The sequence below is a fragment of the Balaenoptera physalus genome, assembly GCF_965194825.1.
Source record: "Balaenoptera physalus genome assembly, chromosome: 18".
Classification (NCBI taxonomy): Eukaryota; Metazoa; Chordata; class Mammalia; order Artiodactyla; family Balaenopteridae; genus Balaenoptera; species Balaenoptera physalus.
In genome coordinates this window covers 12,517,213-12,541,778 of record NC_138899.1, presented here as the reverse complement: position 1 = coordinate 12,541,778, position 24,566 = coordinate 12,517,213, and the positions used below count along the sequence as shown (strand labels likewise).

Sequence of the window (24,566 nt, the reverse complement as noted above, 5' to 3'; positions counted from 1 at the left end):
TGTGTTTATGTGTATATATGTTGGAACCTCCATAACACTAGCAGTAAGAGACAGCTTTGTGCCGGGGCATTGTGTCAGCATCTTAGCAGAGTTAAGCTTCTGGAACACAGTTAAGAACCCCTAAATGAAAAATACCTAAGTGGCCAATTGTAAAGCTCATGCATGGGACTCCACTGAAAATATGCTCAGCTTTCCCTATTTCATATACCATTTAATGTACTTGGTTATTTAGTCTCCAAAGCACATAGCAAACCAGCTGATCAGAGCAGCTGACAAGTACAGACAGCTGTCATTTTACGTTGGCAGCTACAAGAAGTGGCAGCTGACTGACAGGAAAAATGGAAGAAGAAAAAAAAGAAGAAAAGAAAAAACTTCTAAAAAGCAGGCAGATATAAGACCTCAAATCCCAGAGACACAGAGCAGTTTTGTTTCAGGACAAGCAACTCTAAGTGGCCTCTGTAGTCATCTGTTTCAACACAGTGCGATAATTGACTTAATTACCCTCAAATGTTGGAGCTGGAAAGATGCCCTTGGGATCTAGCCCAACTATCCCAATTTACAGGTGAGGAAATGGAGACCTAGGGAAGCACTGAGGGCCCAGGTCAGCATCACAGCTGGTTAGTGGTGGAGCTGTAGCTGGAACCAGTTTGATCCTGACCCCAATGTACTTTTTCTTGACAAAATGGTTGAAGCCTCATTGGTTAAAGATGAGGATCAAATGAGATTAAAATACAGAAGGTTAGCACAAACACAGAAAGAGATCAAAATCTCGTTAGCTATTATTATGAATTTTTAAATCTGATCTAAAAAATGGTTGAGCATTTTTAATATGAATCTTTTAAATAACGTTTCTCTTTCTGAAAAGTAATTTCCATGAAGCAATCCATTCTTGGGTGCTAAAATGTCACCTCTCCAGAAAGGTCTTCCTTGACCACCCTATTAAAAATAGTACCTCTTTCACTTTCTATCTCCTTACCTTGGTTTAATATGTCTTATAACCTATCACCATATGAAATTATACACACACACACACATATACACACAGAAGACTGATTATAACAAGCCTGATTAGTAACATATAATGGAATCCCTTTATAATGATGGTGTTTAGATACAAGTACCAATATTCCCATCTTAAGCTAAGTTCTATCAAGATTTTCTATCTGTAGTTAGGTTTAAGAGGAAATATTTGGCCTGTGGTAGAGCTGGATCCCTGTAACACTAGCATTTTTCTGACATGTTTCCAATGTCACTCTTACTGTACATGGCTGATAGAAATTAAAACACATTCCTGCTTTTCCCACTTCCTTTCTACGTTCCTTAAAAGGGCCCGGGCTATTATCTCTGATGACCGAGCAAAAACTTAAGTGTAAACAAAAATTAGATAAGAGCTTAGATTGAGACGGGAAGAGGACAGCATTTGACATCTTAGATATCAATTTGATCTAATTTCTTTAAAGAATTATTTGAATTCCATATTGTTTAAAGCGTGGTTTCTAAGTGAGAGGTGGAGAAGTAGATGAGACTGTAGGAGGGCTGAATGGTTGAAGGTTTTAGAGAACATAGTATTTCCTTAGCAGCACCACCACTACTACTTTTCCTGAAATATGAAAAATAAAAATAATTCCCCCAAATAAAATGCTGTGCAATTGACCTTCTCTTTAACATTTGTACTTACTTGTTCTTCCAACTATCTTTACATTCATTAGTGGACTCCTAGGTGTTAAAAGGCCCTTGCAACCAGAGGTCAAAGGGAATTAGAATATGAGGTGACATGTTCAATGTGCCAGTTCTCTCTTATGATTACATTTGTATTATGAATGAATTAGAAACTTCCTCTGCCTGACCGCTAGTGTTGGGATGTCTCAGGGCTGAGTCCTTGGCTGCCTTCTCTCTTCCCCAGGCAATCTCATCCACTTCCACACCTTTAAATGTCATGAATGTGATATTTCCAGCCCTGCCCTCTTCCTGATCTCCTGGCCTCTCTATCCAACTACTTGCTGGACATCATCACTCGAACGCCTAGTGGCATCTCAAATTCACCATGAACAAAACCCAACTCTTGTTTTCTTCTCTCCAGACCTTACCCCAAACAGATCATCTTAATGACATCACCGGTGCTCAAACCTAGGCATCCTTGATTCCTCTGTCTCACCCCCATCAGAGGAGGACCTTCCATGAAGCTCGTGAAGCTTCAGCTGCCGGGCCCTTCACTTGCATAGAAGCCTTGCAAGGAACCTCATTTTCTGTTCAGATTTTAATTTTTCTTACAGAGGGCCCTCAGATTGTGTACGTTTCAGGTCCCGTAAAACTTGGATCTGCCTCTGCACCCTGCGTCCTGATGTATTTTCAAAAGAATACTATCTAAATCTGACCACTTCAGACATGATCTCTGTTGATCAAGCCACCACCTTCTCTGACCTCGAGTACTACAGTGGCCTCCTAATGCTCCCACAGCTTCCTCACTTCCCTCCTACAGTCTATTTCCTATATAGCAGCCAGAATGATCTTTTGAAACTGTTTTTCAGGTCACATTCCTTACTTAACCCATTGGCTTCCCATTCCACTTAGAATAAGTCACACCACTGAACTATCACAGTGCCCCTGGGTCATCTGGCCCCTGCTTACCTCCAAGCCCCTTTCCTCACAGCTGACTCCCCTCTAGCTGTACCCTTCTTTCCTTGCTGGAACACACCAGACTCTTTTTATGCCTTGGGGCTTTTGTACTCGCTGTTTCCTCTGCTTGGGGGATTTCCCCCATTTCCTCATGTGTCTCCTCATCATTCAAGTCTCAGCTCAAACATCACGTCCCCTCAAAAGACTGTGTCCTCTGGGTGGAGACCCAACTCCTCCCCGGTCATTCATGATCCCATTATCCTCTTCTTGTCATGGGTCACAATAAGAAGTGATCTACTCAGTTTACTTTATTGTCTGGCTTCTTTCAAAGGACTGTAAACTCCGTGAAGTTCCACTTGTTCACTACGCATCTCTGCAGTGCCCACTGCAGAGAAGGTGCCATTAAATATTCGCTAAATAAATGAATAAGGGAAATGCTTGTTAAATAAATAATATAGTAAAATATGGTATGAAGAGGTACTACATGTAGAGTGGGTAGAATTGAGGAATATGAACTATTATGAAGTTTTTTTGTTTGTTTCTTCCTTATTAACTGAAGACTGTTAAAAATCTATCCTGCCAGTGGATGCAAATTTGAGATGTGCATTGATGTCACAATTAGTATTCCATTTTGTATGTCATCATAATGCATAAGGTAAAATGTATATGTCATTGGGTCCAAACTGTAAGGTACTTGCCATAAATAGGAAGTAAGTGGAGAGGAAAATATACAGACTAAATCTCATCTGGATCTCCTCTTCTCCCCACGTATTGGCTTAGGAATGCCCAGAAGGTTTGAGGGTTATGAATGTTATCAACCATGTATTCTGAACGGAGCTAAATATATTGTGGAAAAATAGAAAAAATAGGAAAAAAAATCAGTAATTGAGATCTGCATCAATTTCCTTCAGCTAAGAAAAAGCACTTTTTAAAATATCAGCTTTATTGAGATATAATTCACATACCATAACGTTCACGCTTTTAAAGTGTACAATTGAGTGTTTAGTATATTTACAAGAGTTGTGCCTCCCTCACATTCCAGAACATTTCATCCCCCCAAAGAAACTCCATACCCATTTCTAGTCACTCCACATTCCCTCCCTTCCTCTCCTGCCCCCTCCCCTCCTCTCCTGCCCCCTCCCCTCCTCTCCTGCCCCCTCCCCTCCCCCAGGCTCCTGGCAACCACTAATCCACATTCTGTCTTTCTGAATTTGCTGATTCTGGACATTTCAGATAAATGTAACCAAAAAAATGTGACTTTTTATGTCAGGTTTCTTTCACTTATAATGTTTTTAAGGTTCATCCATGTTGTACCATGTGTCAGTACTTCATTTCTTTTAATTGCCAAATAATATCCCATTGTATAGATAAGCCGCATTTTATGTATTCATCAGTTGGCGGACATTTGGATTGTAAATTCTTTTTGGCTATTATGAATAATGTTGCTATGACCATTCATGTACTGATATAAGTTTTGTGTAGACATATGTTTCCATCTCACCTGAGTATACACTTGAGTAGAATTGCTGAGTCATATGGTGGTTCTATGTTTAACTTTTAAAGAACTGCCAAACTGTTTTTCAAATTGACTGCACCATTTTATATTCCCATCAGCAGTGTATGAGGGTTCCAATTTCTCCACCAATCTCTCCACCAACACTTGCTATTGTCTTTTTTATTATAGCCATCTGAGTGGGTATGAAGTGGTATCTCATTGTGGTTTTGATTTACATTTCCCTAATAACTAATGATGTTGAGCATCTTTTAATGTACTTATTAGCTATCTGTATTCATATATCTTCTTTGGGGAAGTGTCTATTCAAATATTTTGACCATTTTTTAATTGCGTTGTTTTTTTGTTTTTTTGTTGTTTTTTGTTTTTATTTATTTATTTATTTTTGGCTGCGTTGGGTCTTCGTTGCTGCACACAGGCTTTCTCTAGTTGCAGAGAGCGGGGACCACTCTTTGCTGCAGTGCACAGGCTTCTCATTGCAGTGGCCTCTCTTTGTTGTGGAGCACGGGCTCTAGGCACGCGGGCCCTAGAGCGCAGGCTCAGTAGTTGTGGCGCACGGGCTTAGTTGCTCCACGGCATGTGGGATCTTCCCGGACCAGGGAGCGAACCTGTGTCCCCTGCATTGGCAGGCGGATTCTTAACCACTGCGCCACCAGGGAAGCCCAATTGCGTTGTTTTTTTGCTATAGAGTTGTAGAAGTTCTTTATACATTCTGATACAAGTCCCTTATCAGATATTTGATTTGCAAATATTTCTCCCATTCTATGGATTGTCTTTTCACTTTCCATATGGTTTCCTTGGAAGCATAAACATTGAAGTCTTATTTATCTATTTTTTTTCCTTTGTCTTTTGTGATTTTAGTTTTCTTCTGAGAATGTTATAGTTTTAGCTCCCACATTGAGGTCTGTGCTTCATTTTGAGGTTTGTATTCGGTGCAAGGTAGCAGTCCAGCTTCATTCTTTTGCATGTGGATATCCAGTTGTACCAGCAACCTTTGTTAAAAAGACTGTTCTTTCACGCTGAATGGTCTTGGTACATGTATACATCAGCATTCTCCAAAGAACCATTAGGATATATTATAGAGAGATTTATTTTAAAGAATTAACTACCATGATTGTTAGGCCTGGCATGTCTGAAATCGTCGGGCAGGCCAACAAGTGGAAATTCAGATAAAAGTTGATTTTGTAGTCTGGAGTCTGAAATTTGCAAAGCAAGCCAGCAGGTTTTTCTATGTTGCAGTCTTGAAGCAGAATTGCTTCTTTCTCTGTAAACCTCAGTCTTTGCTATCAAGACCTTCCATTGGTTGAATGAGACTCACTCACCTTATGGAGGGTAATCTGCTTTACTTAGATCAACTAATTGTAAATGTTACTCACATCCACAATACCTTCACAGCAACATCTAGACTAGTGTTTGACCAAACAACTGGGCACCATAGCCTAGTCAGGTTGAAACAAAATTAACCATCACAGCACCCTTGTCAAAAATCAACTGACCACAAATAGGTTTATTTCTAGATTCTCTATTTATTCTCATAATCTATGGGTCTATTCTTATGCCAGTAGCACAGCGTTTTGATTATTGTAGCTTTATGGTAAGCTTAAAAATCAAGGTGTGAGTCATCCAATTTTTGTTTTGTTCAAGATTGTTTTGGTTCTTTGTAGTCTCTTGCAACTCATACGAATTTTAGGATCAGCTTGTCCATTTCTGAAAAAAAAAAAAAAAAAGAAGTTGAAATTTTGATAGGTGTTGCCTTAAATCTATAGATGAATTTGGGGAGTATTGCCATCTTAATATTAAGTCTTCCAATCCATGCATATGGGATGTCTTTCCATCTATCTAGGTCTTCATAAATTTCTTTTAGCTATATTTTATGATTTTCATGAAAGTGTTATACTTCTTTTGTTAAATTTGTTCATGAGTATTATATTATTTTTTGATGCTATTATAAATGGGATTTCCTTAATTTCATTTTTTTTTTGATTGGTCATTGCTAGCGTATAGAAATATAATGGATTTTTGTATATTGATCTTGTGTCCTGCAACCTTGCTGAATTCATTTATTTGTTCTAATAGCATTTTTGTGAATTCATCAGGATTTTTTTCTATACAAGATCAGGTCATCTGTGAATCTCCAGTACAATGTTGAAAAGAAATGGTGAGAATGGACATTCTTGTCTTATTCTTGATCTCAGGGAGAAAGCATTCATTTTTTTCCCAGTAAGTATGATATTAGCTGTGGGTTTTTCATAGATGGCTTTTATCAGGTTGAGGAAGTTTTCTTCTATTCTTATTTTGTTGAGTGTTTTGTTGTTGTTTTTTAATCACGAAAGGGTGTTGGATTCTGTCAAAGGCTTTTTCTGCATCAACTGAGATGATCATGTGATCTTTGTACTTTATTCTATTAGTATATTACATTGATTGATTTTCTTATATACTAACCTGGCATTCCTGGGATAAATTCCACTTCGTCATGATATATAATCCTTTTTATACTTTTTATATGTTGCTGGATTCAATTTTCTATGATTTTGTTGAGAATTTTTGCATCAATATTTATACTGGTATGTAGTTTTCTTTTTTTTAATTTATTTATTTTATTTGTTTTTGGCTGCATTGGGTCTTCATTGCTGTGTGTGGGCTTTCTCTAGTTGCGGCAAGCGGGGGCTACTCTTCGTTGCGGTGCATGGACTTCTCATTGCGGTGGCTTCTCTTGTTGCAGAGCATGTGCTCTAGGCGCACGGGCTTCAGTAGTTGTGGATCGCGGGCTCTGGAGCACAGGCTCAGTAGTTGTGGCGCACGGGCTTAGTTGCTCCGCGGCATGTGGGATCCTCCCGGACCAGGGCTCGAACCTGTGCCCCCTGCATTGGCAGGTGGATTCTTAACCACTGCGCCACCAGGGAAGCCTGGTACGTAGTTTTCTCGAGCTATTTTTCTTTGGTTTTAGTATCAGGTTAACACTGGCCTCATAAAATAAGTGTTCACTCTGCTCCTAATTTTTGGAAGAGTTTAAGAAAGATTGGTGCTAACTCTTCTTTGAATGTTTGGTAGAACATTCATTTACAGTGAGGACATCTAGTCTTGGAATTTTGTGAGAAGTCTTTTTAATTATTAATTCTATTCAGATCTTTGTTACAGGTCTATTCAGATTTCTATTTCTTCTTGAATTCACTTTCGAAATTGTGATTATCTAGGAATTTTCCCATTTCATCTAGGTTATCTAATTTGTTAGCATACAATTGTTCATAGCATTCCTTTATAATTCTTTTTATTTCTGAAAGTTTGGTAGTGATGTCCTCTTTTATTTCTGATTTTAGTAATTTGAGTCTTCTTTTTTCTTGGTCACTCTAGCCCAAAGTTTGTCAATTTTTTTTGATGTGTTCAAAGAAACAACTTTTTTTTTCTGTATTGTTTTTCTATTTCCTACTTCATTTATTTCCTTTTCTTGTCTTTATTATTTCTTCTGCTTGCTTTAGGTTTTGTTTGCCCTTTTTCTAGTTTCTAAGAAACTAGATTAGATTATTGATTTGAGATCTGTCCTTTTTAATGAAGATGCTTACAACTCTGAATTTCCCTATGGGAACTGCTTTCACTGCATCCCATAAGTTTTGGTATCTTATGTTTTCATTTTCATTCATCTCAGTATTTCCTAATTTCTCTTGTGACTTCTTCAAGCCATTTGTTATTTAGGAGGGTGATGATTAATTTCCACTTATTTGTGAATTTCCTTTTGTTCTTGAATTCTAATTTCATTTTACTGTGGACGGAGAACATACTTCATATGATTCCAATCCTTTTAAACATACTGAGGCTTGTTTTATGGTCTAACATAAGATCTATCCTGGAGAATGTTCCCTATGCACTTGAGAAGAATGTGTATTCTGCTGTCATTGGATGGAGTGTCTTACAGATAGATATCTGTTAGGTCTTCTATTTCCTGTCAGTCTTCTGCCTAGTGGTCCTATCCATTATTGAAAGTGGAAATTGAAGTCTCCAACTATTTTGTTGAATTTCTCCCTTCAGTTCTGTCAAGTTTTACTTCACGTATTTTGGGGCTCTGTAGATAGGTACATGTGTTTATAATTGTTAAGTCTTCCTGATTGATTGACCCTTTTATCATAATAAAATGTCCTCCTTTGTCTCTGACAACAATTTTATCTTAAAATTTATTTTGTCTGACATTAATATAGTCATTTCAGCTCTCTTTTGGATACTGTTTGCGTGTATATCTTTTTCCATTCTCTTATTTTCAACCTATTTGTGTTCTAAGGAAAAACATTAAACTTAAAAACTAATCTGTTCTGCTAAGTATATTTTTATCTCAGGTATTAAAATACAGCAAATGATGGTTTTTAAATCCATTTACCACCTTAAATGAAAATAATCAACATCAAAATAATAAAAGATATTCTTCCTTCCCCCATCTCTTAACCAGTCCTTGATTTAACCCATAAGGATTTATTCCACAGGATCAAATTTGGAGTCTTACTTACCTTCTAAAGGTTCACAAATCTATTTAATGTCCATCCAGCAGGGAAAGGAAATTCCTAAGCAAGGAACACTGCTCAGAAAGTACTGTACCATGTCTCCAAATCCCTGAGACTCAACTCGGAAAACTGGAAGCAACGGAAAGCACTATAAGGTAACTGATTTTCACCTGGTGACAAGTCACTTCCTAAATCTAAATGAACAAGGTATTCAGGACACCTATGTTTAGCTAGTTGGTTATTTTATTCTCTAGGAAAGCACAGTCCAATAAAAATATAATGTGAACTACAAATGCAAATCACATATGTAAATTTTAAAGTTTCTAGTAGCCATATATTAAGAAGAAAAAATAGCCAAATTTATTAATATAGTTAATAATTATAGCTTATTAATAAATATAATAATATATTTTATTTAACCTAATATAATATCATTTCTACATGTGACCAATATAAAATTATTATTCTTAATTTCCTACTGTCTTTGAAATTTACACTTAAAGCACACCTTAATGAAAACTAGCCACATTTCAAATGATCAATAGCCATAATGGCTAGTGGCTACCACATTGGACAGTGCAACTGTAGTATTTAAAGCTGAAAATGGCCTTGAAATCCTCTATGATGATCAAGTCAAACCTAAAAACTTTTTCTTAACCGCAATTATTATGCATTGCTTACATAAGACGAGTATAAAAACGTAATAAACAGGTAGATGTGCAATCAGCATTAAATTTACAAATTTTGGAGGTTCCAATCTGCATTAGTAATGACAGCTAATATTTATTAAGCATTTGCCCTATGCCAGGCACTATGCCAGGTATTTTAAAACATGGTGAAAGGTACTCCTGTTATCTCTGTTTCATAGAAGATGAAACTGGGGCTAAGAAAAGTTAATTAACTTGGGCAAGATCAAGCAGCATGTAAGTTGTGAAGCCATTATTTGAACTCTCATGCTGGCTGGCTCTGGAGCCTGTGTGCCTGGCCTCCAAATTCTACTGTCTCCCTAAAATGAATCCAACCACCTGCAGACATGCGGTGAATTTCATATGTAAAACTATGAGAGAGAGAGCAAAAGAAACCGAGGCCAAATTTCCCCTGCCTGTGTTCCGTTCAGCAATTTGCTGAGGGCCTATTGTGTGCAGTGCCCTTGGGAATAAGGTTTCACTCGCCCCTGGCTGGCATGCTCTGACTGAAACTCACTGCTCCAGAGAGGGGCTTGAACATTTTGATAAAAAACAGCTGAAGAAATGTGAACTGTTCAGCTTTTTTATTTTCAGTAAACAACTTTTCAACAGTTCTCATCTTTTTTGCTGGCTCTTGTCTAGGCAACTGATAACCTCAGTACTAGAAAGAGAAATCTTCTTTATCAGCCCAGTGTCTATTAACTATTCTTTAATCCATCCACATACTATTTTATTCTGCATAATTGAAAGACTAATAGAAAATATACATATATATTTTATACACACACAACTGTGATTACACATTTATATCACATGTAGCTTTAAGAGTTATACTTATTTAAGGTCTATTTGTTATTTAACACCCAAATCCATCTAACTAATAATAGCTGACAATTACCTAGTAACTACTATGCAGACACCATGCTATGTGCATTTACAAATATTATCCTAACTTTTACAGCACTCCTATTAAGAAGTATTATTCCCATTTTACAGATGAGGAAACAAAGCCAACCTTTTTTCTTTGTACCATGTTAACTATTAATACAAACATCTGTCAATAACACCATCACCTTAAATCTGTGTACAGTTACAGATTATAATACTTTCATTTATACCATGTAAACTGACTCTCATAATAAGTAGTGATACAGAAAGTACATGTGCTCACAACTACCAGGACAAGTAACTGTAGTTCTCTGGAGTCCTGGGGCAACTTAAAAAAAATTACAGATTGTTCATTTGGGAGAATCTTACTTTATTTACATTCAGCACCCAATAAACCAGAAATGACAGGCAAGACCAAATTCTACCACAGCTGAGAGAAGATTTCACAGAAGTTTTATAGGCCTAATTTCTCCAGCCTCCTCCCATTTCTAGAACATGCCCATCAACAAGGAAGCCCATAAAGCCAAGAGCAGTAGCCAGAGAGGATTCTGATGCTCTCTCGTTAAGGAGTCTTGCCTCCTGTAGTATTATATCATGATCAGACAGACAGTGCAGTGCCTTGTAACAAACTTCAAATATCCTAAACTACCTAGATTTCAGGTCCCAGTTGAGAGAAACTTGCCGTTTTCCATTTTTCCAACCTCATCCTTTTTTACAGGGGGTTGTAACCGAGCAAATATACCTCCAGAACTTAATAGAGGTCTCATAAGCTAAAGAGAAGGGCATCAAGAGCTGGCTGTTTTCCCAGTGAATCAGCCCAAAGCAAAGGCAGCTAATCGGGAGTGAGCAAGATTAAAAAGTTTTCTGCCCCTCCATTTCATTTCCAATTATAATGTGATGTTAGAACTTTTGTGATTAGTAATATCATACCTTAACAACCATTATTATTCCATCTTATAGATGAGAAATTGAGCTTTAAAGACATTAAGTGCCCACTCAAGTTCACATAACTAGTAAGAGACTAAAGACCCAAATCCATTCAACCCAAGTTCAAGGTTCTTTACCTTATACCATCTAATCTGCTTTGGAAATAAATTTCTATTCTTGTGGGCTGCCTTTATACAATATCTGAGCTATTTTCTTTTGGGAAGAGAACACTCATAAAACAAACAGGACTCTCTCCATGGGAAATCAGTTTCAAGTGCAATAAATTCCGAGAAGTCTGAGCATTACAAACTCTCCAAAAATGGCAGGCAGGCCTGCTGCTGAAAGGACAGTTCCCACCTAGTAGGTTTTCTGGACACCAAAACGGGTCTCAGTTGTCAGGATGTCTGTTATCCACCCCAAGTTTATAGGAATTTCTCCCATTAGGGAATCTCTTTATTCATTACCCTTAAAAATCTCTTCCTTCCCTTTTGATTAGATGCTGACAATATTAAAATAAGGATGGGCTGTCACTGCATATTCTAGCAGTTGATGTCACCACTAATACTAACTTGTTTTGCCTCTAGCCTGAAATAATTTTATGCTTTTTTGCCTCATCAAAAAACAAGCTTCCTATTTAGACAAATCTGTAGAATTATGCCAGAATTTCTATTATTTAAGAATTATTTAACAAATGTATGTAATCTACACAGTCATTGCCTATAAAAACACATATTACAACAGGTGTTAGATCAGGCCATCCTCTGAGCAAGGCTGTAGGCAACTCATCTTACTTCACTGGTAACTAGTCACTAAAAATGGTTGTTTTAGTATGTAATCCCCCAAATCTTAATAACCTTGGGTGAGGTAATTAAGCCTCCTCAAACTCCAGACTTGCCCACTGCAAAAAAAAAAAAACAAACAAAAACCACAAAATCTACCCCAAATTAATGTACATAATGGTCTGTCTTTGAAGAAATGTATTATAAGAATGACAAATTGTCACATCTAAGAAACATCAAATCTACAAAGCTGGGTCGGCAGACCTCTTACAGAGAACCCTATCACTGTCACAGATAAAACTTTCTAAGGGAGTTTTCTCCACGAATCAGTTAGAACCCTTTACAATATCTTGGCTGGCAATCACAGTTTCATGTGGATCCCAAGCCTCAGCACAGTGGCCTGGATTCTAACGTACAGGCAAGGTTTATCATTCATTCAAAAGCAAACGTTTTAAGTGGACCTTCAAAGACCAGAAACTCAACAGAATAGTCAACAGGAAATTAAATTCCCTAAGTTAAATACTATGAGTGGCCAGAAGTGTAGTAGTCTCTATCGCACTCAGTGCGGAAGCTTCTCACTAGAAACTGTCTTTTTGAGGCAGAAATGAATTGTGTTATTTTCTCCACCGTCAACCTTAACCCAATGCATTGGACATAGTAGGGGCTCAACAGAAGTGCCCTTTGATTTGAACACTACTGCTCTCTCAGCCTTTGGCAGCTCCAGAAAAGGCAGATTGGGGTATTATCTATGCATTAGTCTACTTCAGTTGAAACCAGGTCTCTGAGCCCCTAAGGACGGGTGTGAACCAAACACATTGAGAAATCAACCCTACAAGCCTGTGTTTCTTTAGGGAAGGGGGCGGGTCTTAACTTTCCTCAATCATTGAAAGAATGGGACCCCAAAACAAGGAATTCAAAGGAATAGTCTAGGATCCTGGGGTGGGAAGAGGGGGAGGCAAGTGTGCTACGTGGCCACTGAGGACGACAGCGGGCTGGGAGTGGGTAGGCCTGGCGGGGGGGCCTGGGCCTGAGTAACCCCTCTTCCGGGCAAGGCCAGGGCGTGAGTCACTGGTGAGCCTGGTGGGAGGAAGGGGGGGCCTGAGGCATAGCCCTTGGGGAGGTCGGAGGGTCTGACTGATGGAGGGATCTCTGGAGCTGGGGGTGGAATTAAAGTAGGAAGTGGATTTTGAAATCCACTCTCTCTCCCTCTGCGGTGGGGTGTCTAGGGCTCCAGGGGCCGGGGGACTGGGGCTGGGGGCGCTCCTCGGGTCGCAGGGAGGGGCTGCCGGGCAGCAGGGGAGAAGACCTGCCAGCCCGCGGCGCCGAAATCTCCCGCGCTCTGGAGCTGGCCCCTCCTCCCCCGCCGGGCCTCACGCCCCTCGCCGCCGCCAGGCCCGCCAGCCGGCTCCTCCCGCTTTTCCCGCGACGCAAGCCGCGGCCACAGGAGCCACCACGTCCCCGCCCCGCCACCGCCCGCGCCAAGCCTGGCGGTCCGCCGCGCCCCGCCAGTGACGGCACTGCAGGGTGCGTGGCCAATCGGCTCGGCCCCCGAGCAGTCGGTGTCGGCCCCGCCCCTCGCACCCAGGGCCAATGGGGCGCCGGCGCCGGCGTCCCCGGCGGGGTGAGGGGTCGCGAGGCCCCGCCCTGTCCTCCCCTTTCCCCTTTGCCCCGCCCTTTCCCGCCCGGCCCCCTAGCCCCGCGTCGCTGCTGGTGCCGGTCCCCGCGCTGGGCCCGCCTCCGCCCCTCCCGCCGGCCCGCCAGCGCGCCTCACGGCTCCTGTCTCCCCTCCCTCCTTCTCTCTCTCACGCGTAGCGCAATGGCGGCCGCCGCGGCGGAGCAGCAACAGTTCTACCTGCTCCTGGGAAACCTGCTCAGCCCCGACAATGTGGTCCGGAAACAGGCAGAGGTAACCGAGATCGCCCCCCCCGCCCCCGACTCCGCGCCCCGGCCGGCGCGCCGACCCTTCCCGCGACGCCGCCCGCTGGGCCTTGGCCGCTCAGCCGCGGCGGCGCAGGCCGGGCCAGGCGGGCGGCGGCCGCTCAGCCCACGTGTGAGTCGGCCCTCGGCTCCCGGCGGTCCCCCCCCCGGGCTCTTCCGGCCCTTGCAGCCGCGGCGCCAGTTACCTCCCCGTCGCCGCTCGCACACACGTGCGGCCGCTGCTGACACGCTGCCCCCGCCCAGATGGGGAAGCCGGGCGGCGGGGTGGGGTGTGGGGCGGGCCCCGGGGCTCCCCTCGCCCCTTTCCCGCTTTCTCCCTCTGGGCGCCTCCCCCGGCCTTCCAGCTGCGGTCCCACCCTGCCCAGCGCTTTGGTCCCCCAAACCCTGGCTGCTCCCTGACCCGTCACCCCTGCTTCTCTCCTGCCCCTCACTCTTCACACACCGTCTGTCCATCGCTTCCCCATCCCTTCTTATTGAAATGTGCCTTGCCTTCTCGCCTTCTTTCCACCTGTTTACATTTAGTCCTCTTTCTCGTTCTGTTTCCTAACATCAGAAGCCGGATTTCCCTGCCCCCCCCCCCGCCCCCAGTTTTGTGAAGTTGCCTTTAGGATTTCTTTCTAAGCAGCTTGCACCGTTACTTTGCACATCCTTCGGATACATTTTCTTTGATCTTTAGAGATTTGTGGTCTCATAAATGGGATGTTCTGGGACTTCCGTTGTCTAACTGGGCCAATGCCATATATTTAAGCCTTTAATTTCACTCAATCTAGCCTGAATCTCTCTTTTTTTTTAACCACCTCTGGCTCCTGACCTCCAAAATGTGGGGCTGTGGATAAAGTTTCAAGAGACAGTATTTCAAATGTCTCTGCAAGTTCATTTACCAGGTAGCTGTAAGGCACACTTGGTTCTGTAGAAGACTGTTGTTATACTAAGCCCTGAGATGCGATTTGAGACACCAAGGGAAGGGCAGAAATTTTCCAGTTCCTGTGAAGTGCATTATCAGACCCTATCCTCAAAGTTGATTATATATGGAGGTCTTTGCAACCACGTGATTGAAGATTTTTTATAAGAGTCAGTGAAGGATGTTCAGCTAGATATTCTTACGGAGCAAAAATTTATTTGGTACATAGGTAATGAAATTGGGGGACAAATCCACTTCTAGATTCACGAGTGTTTATAGTTGTTTTTAAAATCACAACATCATTCTTACTTTAAATAGATGGAGGGTCTGCTGCTTATGCTTGGTGGTTTTCTGATCCGTGAAGTAAATACACTGGAAGTTCAGTTCTGAATGAAAAGCACTTTAAACAACTGTTAATTTTATCCTAATGACTTTCAATTCATTTCTTATACACATTCAGGGTAAAAATTCAAACTGCAAATAGTTTGGGTTTTTTCTTTTGGCTGCGCAGCGCGGCTTGCGGGATCTTAGTTCCCCAGCCAGGGATTGAACCCCGGCCATGGCAGTGAAAGTGCTGAGTCCTAACCACTGGACTGACGGGGAGTTCCCTGCAAATTGTTTTTTTATGCCATTCCCCAAAGGTAACCACTTTTAAGTGTCTGGTGAATCTTCCTTGCGAATATCCTTATAGGCGTATATGTATACGTTGATTTTTTTACATGAATGGGCTTATAGTACGCATCCTGTTGTGCAGACTTGGAATTTTCACTCAGTAAATTTCACATTGCCACATAAGAGGGTTTTTTTTTAAAGCAGCAATGGATACTCAACCAACCACCTATGAATGGATGTTGAGGTTTCCATTGTCCTGCTCGTAAAAATAGTGCTGTACATTGGAGTACATGTATATTATCTTTTCAGACTTTAACAGGTTTATTTGTAGAATATTTAGAAGTTGTATTTGTCCTTAGAAGTGATGTGCATTTTTATCTGCATCAGTTTGCACTGCTATCAGAGGGATGTGATGAGCCTATAAAAACATTTTAATGCTTTCTGCTAACTCTAGAGGTAATTTTTCACCAAAATAGGTTCTTAATCCCAACCCATAATAGAAATTTCCATGTGTTACAAAGCAGAACAGCATTGTAATTAGTAAGCTAGTTTAATTCTCCCTTTTCCCTCCAGTTGCTTAAGTCTCTATTGTCAAGCCTAGTGGGGAATCTCTCTTCTATTGAACTAAATACCAATGTCTGGTTTAGCTTGAATTCCGGTTGGTGCCTGTTGTAAATCTTTTATCACTCCCGTCAATTTGGGGATGGTTAGCAGCATTCAGCACATTTTCTCATAAAGAACAATTGAAAATAAGTACTGTTATTCTCTTAGTCTTTTTATTCTGAGTGAAAACATTCAGATACTATAATTTTACTTTCATTGTATATCCTAGGACTGTATTAATATGTAAACTAAGTACTATAATATAGAATTTTCTTAATTTGACAGAAAAAAAGGTAAATGTTTGAAGGGAAGCTCCCTAGCACCATGTAATATAGTACTAAACTGGTCTGTAAATAGAGCTTCTTAGGAAAGCAAAATATTTGAAAAAGAAACGGCCACACATAACAATACCTTAATACCACATTTTCCCTTTTTTGCCGTACGAAATGAGCCCTTTATAAGTGATCAAACTAAATAAAATTGAGTATTACAGTCTGATATAACAAATACAGAATTTTTTTTTTGAAGTAAAGAATTGGCAAGGGCTCAGTAAATATCTTTGTAATTTACTCAGTCAAAATAAAAATACTTAGTTGACACATAAATACCAAACTGTTGACTAAAGTGACTTGTTTTATATTCAAATACGAAGTCAAGTACAGTAAAAGACTTACTGTTATATATTGTTGAAATCATTGAATGGCTTCAAAACTTTTAAGAAGTTATAAACCTTTTTCCATTGTATAAACCATTTGGTAGGCTTTATATTTTATTTCTATTAAATCTTAAAGGATTTTTCTCTTTAACTTTACAAAAAAAAATGTTTCTGGTATTTTAAGAAATGATTTAAATGCCCGTCTCAAAAATTTAATAATTAACATGAATACATTGAATAAATAATTGACAGGTATTCCAGAGTTGAATGTCCATGGCATTCATGACTAGACATTTTTATATGATGTAAGCTTGAGTAATCACTAATCATATGCATGGATTTTATATTCCCAGTTTTTTCCATTGACTTGTTCCTCATTGATTGTAGTACAGCACTTCATTAATGAGATTTGAACTGAAAGAGGTCAATGTATTGAAAATTTTACCTGATTTTTGAGGAACCAGGGTGTTTACTAGGTAAAAGTTGCTTGTCCCATCTTTACATTTCCATATACATGGAGGCTTGCCATAAATATTTATGGAATAGTGAGATGAGTGCATTTTAGCATTTTTCCTTTCTGGGGCTGGGGGTGTGAACTCCACTTTCCATTGTGTGATTGTGTATGGTGGTATCAAACAGAATGAACTTTTATGTGCAATAACACTGGTAACATTCATTGAACCTGCCTGGGCTAGAGCTAGGAATATTCTTAGAAAAATTCTTTGCATTTGCTGTACTCTAATGTGCCAGGTGCTGGGAATACCATGAGGAAGAGATACCGTCTCTGTCTTTGTGGAACTCAGTCTACTTAGGCTAAGAGAAAGTTGTTCTTTTGACTTCATGGCTGTGTTCTTTTTGCCAGACTTTATCCTTGACTAGTGTCGTGGTGTAAATGTAATACTAGATCTGGATTGCCATGCTGGAACATATCAAATGGGGAGAACCCTCTGTCAGGAGTCAGATGTCATACTAAACTCTCCTTCCATTGACTTTTAATTTGTTGCGGAATACAGTTTACTACTTGACTTACTGTTTATAACAAGTTTTCTGAGACTGGTATCTTAGTGAAGAATTTTTTATCCCCAAAACTTGATTTAGACCACTGGAAATTTAAGTGTTAAACATATATAGCATCTACAGGGCATTAGGGGCTAAGCTAGTACAAGGAATAAAAAGACATTTTTATTATACTGTAAGAGACTTTGTTTAAATGAAAACGCTGCTGGTTTTTGAGTTGCTTTGATAAAGATTAAGTGAAAAATCTCAAGGTACATCCATTTTTGCAATCATCTTGTAGGTATCTTTACATAAATTATCATTTCTGGATAAGTAAATTCAGACCATCTTCTCAGCTGTGAAAACTTTTTGTCACAGTTTTCAGCATTATTATGTTCCTGTGTGCTTATGTACTAGAGGGGAACTTGAGGTCATCAGAAGATTTTGAATTGTCCTTTTCCCAAAATGTGTTCTTCCCCAGATTCATGTATGTTTGAGAAGTTTGAAAACTGTATAGCATTGCATAAATAGAACTGGTTGTTTAGTGGAGTCAGGCCCCAGAGGTGAAACCCAGAGAGGGCATTCAGTGTCAGGGAGATTCTGGGTACAGCTGGCCTCAGAAGAACAGAATTCTTTCTACTGTTTATTGTCTGTGACCTTGAGCAAGTCATTTAACTTCTGAGCCTTTATTTCCTTATCTGTCAATATCGCAGGGACACCACAGAGCACTAGATAAATGGGAGATATGGATTCAGAGAAGCACGATTTTCCCTTCCTTGTCCTCATCACTTCTGTCTAGAGAGAAACTAGGTAGATTATAGAAGATGGTAGCAGAGCAGACAAGCTCTTTGAATTTAGACTGCTGAGAAATTAACATGTTATCTACATTATTAACCTTCAAGTGGATAGATGAGAATAGAATATTTACTAAGAGGCTTCTTAGAAAACAATTCCAAGTGTACCTAAAATAATGATTACTTTTCCACCTTAAAAGACTGACATTAGAAATTGTATGCATGCACATGAATCTACACTTCAATTTACTTTTGTAGACGTCATATACTTAGGTCTTATTTTTTGATCCACTCTATCTACCTTTTAATTGGCGTCAGTTTTTTTTTACTGTTAAACAATTTGCTCTCGTTTTACGTTATTAATGGAGAAGGAAAGAAGTGTCCTGAGTCACAAAACCTAGATGTCTAGATTTATTGAAATGATATTAAGTTTCCTGACCAACTTTATCCTGACCATATTCATTTGTTTATGTATATAATATGGTTCCGGTATAATGTTTGCTTGAAAGAAAATGTAGCATAAAGAAGTTGAATATTTGCCCTTTCTCTGACTTGCTTCATCTGAGGGTATTTCTCTGGTGGTTGTAAGTAGTAACTTGAACCAATTCTACATCATTTGGTCTAAAAAATGTTGACAAGATAAGCAGTTTTCCATGATGTAAGGGGATATTGAGTGAGCACTTCACAGCATGGTAGCTCAACACTGGTCAAGTTTTTGGTTCTCTTAGGCCTTGAGTTTTATTAATCACAGAGGAGCCTAAGGTAAGAAAATGTGCACATACATTAGAAAAATCTAGTTAAGAGACAAAGGTGGAAAGGAACTTGATAAGTAACTTCTTCAACATCCTCTTTCCTGACTTGTCTGAAGTATGCTCTCTTGCTCAGGAGAAAACTTTCACGCCGTACCTAGGGTGTTGGGCTCCTCACGCATGCGTCTTTCCTGCTCTTCCTTTCAGTTCTATAAATGGTGTACTCAGGAAATTTTCTAACATGATATTCTAACCTTTAATGTTTTTCTTTTTCATGTAGGAAACCTATGAGAATATCCCAGGCCAGTCGAAGATCACATTCCTTTTACAAGCCATCAGAAATACAACAGCTGCTGAGGAGGTACTACTTTATTTATTTTATTTTATTTTTTTAAAGGCAGGATTTCATTCTTTTTTTTTTTTTAACTTTTGGGTTTGTTTGTTTGTTTATTTATTTATTTATGGCTGTGTTGGGTCTTCGTTGCTGTGCGAGGACTTTCTCTAGTTGCGGCAAGCAGGAGCCGCTCTTCATCGCAGTGCGCGGGCCTCTCACTGTCGCGGCCTCTCTTGTTGCGGAGCGCAGGCTCAGTAGTTGTGGCTCACGGGCCTAGTCGCTCCGCGGCATGTGGGATCTTCCCAGACCAGGGCTCGAACCCATGTCCCCTGCGTTAGCAGGCAGACTCTCGACCACTGCACCACGAGGGAAGCCCCGGAGGTACTACTTTAATTCTTTGAATGTGACTTTCTTACAAACAATCGGGTATTAGATAGTCGTCAGAGTGGGTAATGAGAACTGTTGTTTACTGCATAGACATTACCAGAACTCTGAACTTAATTCTTTGCTAAAAGCTACTTTGGAGTTATAATTTTTTTGAAATACTCTGTATTAAAAATGAGAATTTCTTTTTTTCCATGTAAGATGATTACATAAAAATTATTAAATAAGTTATTTTTTTGGTAGCTATAAAAATTTTTCTTCCTTGGAACAATTCATTCTAGAGGAGAAAATTGAATTCATTGTTTTAATGTGTTGCCAAATGAAAAAATACTTTTTGTCTTTAAAACTTTTATGCTTATAGCTATTTCTGGGTGGTGAAGAATACGTGCTACAGATGTGTAGGGACAAAGACACACTTTGTTAGAATCCTTTAAAAATCATGGTTTTCAGCAAATTACTGTACTAAATTCAGATTTATAGTATGTTACTGCTTCTCTGCATTTGGCTGCTAACTTTTTCTCAAAAGTAATATCCTCGTATATAGTTAATGTTAATTGAATATCCTCTCTTCTGGAAAAGGCATCAAAATACCCAAGTGTAGAAAACTTACTCCACCTACAAAACATTGCATTAGAATTTGTAAAGTGAGACTTCATTGCTAACAGTCACACTATATGTAAAATGCTTATATTAACACATGATGGAAATGAAGTCACACTAAATCTTCTATATAATGTTACACCTGCCTTCTTCTAGTCAGTCAGTTTAAACTGGCAATTTAGTGTTTTCTGATAACACTTAGAAAACACTATAATAAAGTGCCCTCGTTTTTTTTAAAACAGGTGACAAAAGGCACTTCTTCACCTTTGTAGCATACTATTTTTCTTTAATTCAAAATAAATGTCAAATATGAGGACAAACATAGAAGTAACTTAAATCTCTAAAATAGTTGGCTATTTTAATTCTTGAAGATTGATGCAGATTAGCTGCAAAACAAGTTTTAAAGCCAAGAATAATGTGAAAATTATTGAATTTTATTTCTAAAAGCCTATTTTGAACCCTGTTTAGATCCTGCTTTGACTTAGGAATTAGATGATTATGAACTAGCCTCAGCATCTTCATGATTCAGTGTATGTGTGAGAAGAACTGCACCAATTTTAACCACTGTTTAACCTCTCTGAATCCTTTCTAGAGCATAAATTAAAATTTTTAAAAAGTTTGCTATCAGCCAGAAGTGATTCAGATAAGATTTCTCAGTGAGAAGTAAATGGAGGGAAAAAAATGGCAAATTTTATTTGTATGGCTTAATTCTTTTTGTTGTTGTTGGTCACAGTCTCAAAGTAATTATAGTGATAATGAGTACCTGCAGTCCAGAAAAAAAGAATATGAAAAATCGGGTTTAATATTTTCAATGGCTTATTGACTTCTTATGATAAAATTTTAGAATGGCATTTGTCTCAGCTTTTCTTTTGATACTCTGAATGAATATTATACAGAAAGTGCCAAATTTAAATACATTTTACAAATTTGAAAATGGGATAAGAATATACACATTGAGATTAGGGCTTTTTAGATATGGGGAACTTGTGATGTTTGTTTGCATGAATGAAGTATAAAGATAAATGGATTTTTAAAATTAATTAATTAATTTTTATTTTTGGCTGCATTGGGTCTTCGTTGCTGCGCGTGGGCTTTCTCTAGTTGTGACGAGCAGGAGCCACTCTTCGTTGTGGTCCATGGGTTTCTCATTGCGGTGGCTTCTCTTGTTGTGGAGCACAGGCTCTAGGTGCACGGACTTCAGTAGTTGTGGCTTGCGGGCTTTAGAGTGCAGGCTCAGTAGTTGTGGCTCGCGGGGTCTAGAGGACAGGCTCAGTAGTTGTGGCTCGCGGGGTCTAGAGGACAGGCTCAGTAGTTGTGGCACACGGGCTTAGTTGCTCTGCGGCATGTGGGATCTTCCTGGACCAGGGCTCGAACACGTGTCCCCTGCATTGGCAGGAGGATTCTTAACCACTGCGCCACCAGGGAAGTCCCAGATAAATGGATTTGATAGCGATTTATCTAAGAGGCTAATGAAAGGGCAATGATACAGTAAGATTGGCCAGGCTGGGAGCATAAGATTAAGTAGGAAAGGTACTTTATACACTAGAATGAGAGCCAGATAGGGAAGTAAGAAAAGAGCATTATAGGGTTTGCGATTTATATTAAGATTTGTTTTTCTCCAAAGAATGTATTTAAAATAGGAATTAAAGACAGGTTTATCATTGCTAAGATATGTGTTCCTATTCAAGATCTAATATGTTCAAGGCTTTTCCTCAGCTATAAACAAATAGCTTTTGTGTGGCATTTTCTGTACAGTAGACTAATGTGATTAGAAAGATTTTTATGTATTTTACCTATTATTTTTTTTAAAACTCTAGCGAAATGCTTTTGAAATGAATTGTAAAACTAGAATAGTAAAGTACATCAATGGCAGAGTGAATGTAGCTTGTTGGAAATTTTTTCTCCAGTAAGACACCAAGTTATTAACAATGTTATCTATTTATAGGCTAGACAAATGGCTGCCGTTCTCTTAAGACGTCTGTTGTCCTCTGCATTTGATGAAGTCTATCCAGCTCTTCCCCCTGATGTTCAGACTGCCATCAAGAGTGAGCTACTAATGATTATTCAAATGGAAACACAGTCTAGCATGAGGAAAAAAATTTGTGATATTGCCGCAGAGCTGGCCAGGAATTTGATAGGTATGTGTGCAAATATGTTTATCATTATGTTGTTGAAGAAAATGAATACATACATCTTTTTTTTAAGTGGACTCTTGGAGGAAGACTCACAGTACTTGAGTATCATTTATTCTGTTCGAAATGAGAGTGATTATGGATTCTGCATTTAAAGCCAAAAATTACAGATGTTTGTGAAATGCAGATATAATTAATACTTACCTATTGATCTTCAAAACTGTTTCTCTGTGTGGAGAAATAATTTTCTAGTTTACTTGAGAATTGTCAGTTTTATTTTCCCTTTAATCTGTAGTTTTGAAAGCATAGTTTAACTTATAAACCTGCCAATAGAAGTAGAAATCAGTGGACTCCAGGTGGTTTTTTGCTGTTAAAGTTGTGTTTATAAATTAAGCACATATGCTTATTATACTACTATAGTTCATTATTAAATACCCAGAAATATTTTAGAGGATAAGGTAAATGAAAACACCTAAAAATGCATTTTATCAGCAGCCAGAACTCTTTTTGGTCACACTAAAAACATTAATGATATAATTGGATATGCTTTGTTATTTTTTTTGACAGATTCATACATGTGATTTTAAACTTGGTTCATTTAGGTGGCATTTTTAAAGGTTGAAAAGAATACCTCACTGAGATAAGACTAACTGGGAGAATATTGCTAGTTGTGCTTAGTAAATTATGACACAATTTTTTAATCTCCACTACTAGTAATGCAGATGTCAATTCAACTTACTGATACAACGAATTCTTAAAAACCAATAGGAAACGTGTTAAATTTTTATATTTTAAGTAAGTTCTAAACCCACAGAAACTTGAATTTTTTTTAACTAACTTGGGAAGTTCTATTTTCAAGTTTTTTAAGTGTGCAGATAGGAATTTTTATAGATTACATCATTTCTAACTCAAAATCACTTAATAATGGAAGCATTTCCAGAATGTTTCAAAGTGCTCTCTCCATAAATTTTTTTGTCAGCACACTACTCACTTCAGAGAAGTTCAGCAAATGGGGGGGGAATTTTTTTTTAAAAAATGCATAACTTGTCTGTATTTTCTATAACTCTTAAGTTCTTTGTGACAATAAAACCAGTGAGTCTCTTAACTGGTACAGTAGATTTTGGTGGTGGTTCATTTTTATCACAAAGTATCACAAAAATCTATATTTTAAAATCTTGTTAAAACACAACCACATTGATAACATCCTATAGTACTTAAAACTGCACAGTGTGATCACAGCTCTGGGATTCCCATTCCCATTCTCCAGTTTGCAAGTAATAAATATTTTGGTTTTAAGACTTGTTACCAAATATTGGCTTTGCCTGCTTTTTAAACTCTTTAATAACAAATAGTACGTATGAAAGACAACCAGTCCAGTAGTCAAAGTGTGCTTCCTTTTCTCCAGATCCCACTCCTGAGAAATAACCACTGCTGATAGTCTGTGCTTATGTAACCCAGATGCACACAATTGCTTTTACTAGATTATAATGCCAGTTTATGGTGGAAGGACTTGATTTATTGGAATTTTTGTAAAAACATAGAGCGGGTGACATTTTCTACAGCCACATATTTTGAATGAGGCTTACAAAATGAAAGCATTCACTCTTGATATTTTGAAGTTTTGATTTACACAGGTTATGCCTGGATTTCTTTCCTTTTAGATGAGGATGGCAACAACCAATGGCCTGAAGGTCTGAAGTTCCTTTTTGATTCAGTCAGCTCTCAAAATGTGGGACTGCGGGAAGCTGCCCTTCATATTTTCTGGTATACACATTGATCTAATTTTGGGGGGGAAGTTTAATGTTATGAGTGCCCAAAGCACATTTTAATTGATTATTTTAGTCTAGCTTAACTTTTTAGCCTTAAATAATGCCTTTAGATAAGCTTTATATTTGTGTTGGAAGCAAAATTGAAAAGAACAAAGCTTTTCATTTTACATTATGATCCTTTTTTGTATACGGGGATTCTCTGC

The 24,566-nt window shown here is 38.8% G+C and overlaps 1 protein-coding gene and 1 long non-coding RNA gene across 3 annotated transcripts in view; one reads left to right on the top strand and one right to left on the bottom strand.

The window, feature by feature from the left end:
- Positions 1-4,793: 4,793 nt before the first annotated feature.
- On the bottom strand, positions 4,794-19,401 carry LOC309647408. 2 transcript variants are annotated; one of them, XR_014256025.1, is made up of 2 exons: positions 14,277-19,401; positions 4,794-8,745 (listed from the first exon to the last, which is right to left on the bottom strand). It is a non-coding gene; the product is annotated as an uncharacterized lncRNA (long non-coding RNA). The 2 variants fall into 2 exon arrangements; XR_014256026.1 differs by lacking the exon at positions 14,277-19,401 and adding an exon at positions 14,020-14,067.
- IPO5 (importin 5) overlaps positions 13,583-24,566 on the top strand; it is a 39,730-nt gene continuing 28,746 nt past the window's right edge. Inside the window, exons 1-4 of the mRNA XM_082434737.1 lie at positions 13,583-13,802; positions 19,425-19,505; positions 22,408-22,600; positions 24,256-24,358. Of these exons, the coding sequence (XP_082290863.1) occupies positions 13,713-13,802; positions 19,425-19,505; positions 22,408-22,600; positions 24,256-24,358 (467 nt within the window). The 5' untranslated portion in view covers positions 13,583-13,712. The remainder of the gene's footprint in view (positions 13,803-19,424; positions 19,506-22,407; positions 22,601-24,255; positions 24,359-24,566) is intronic.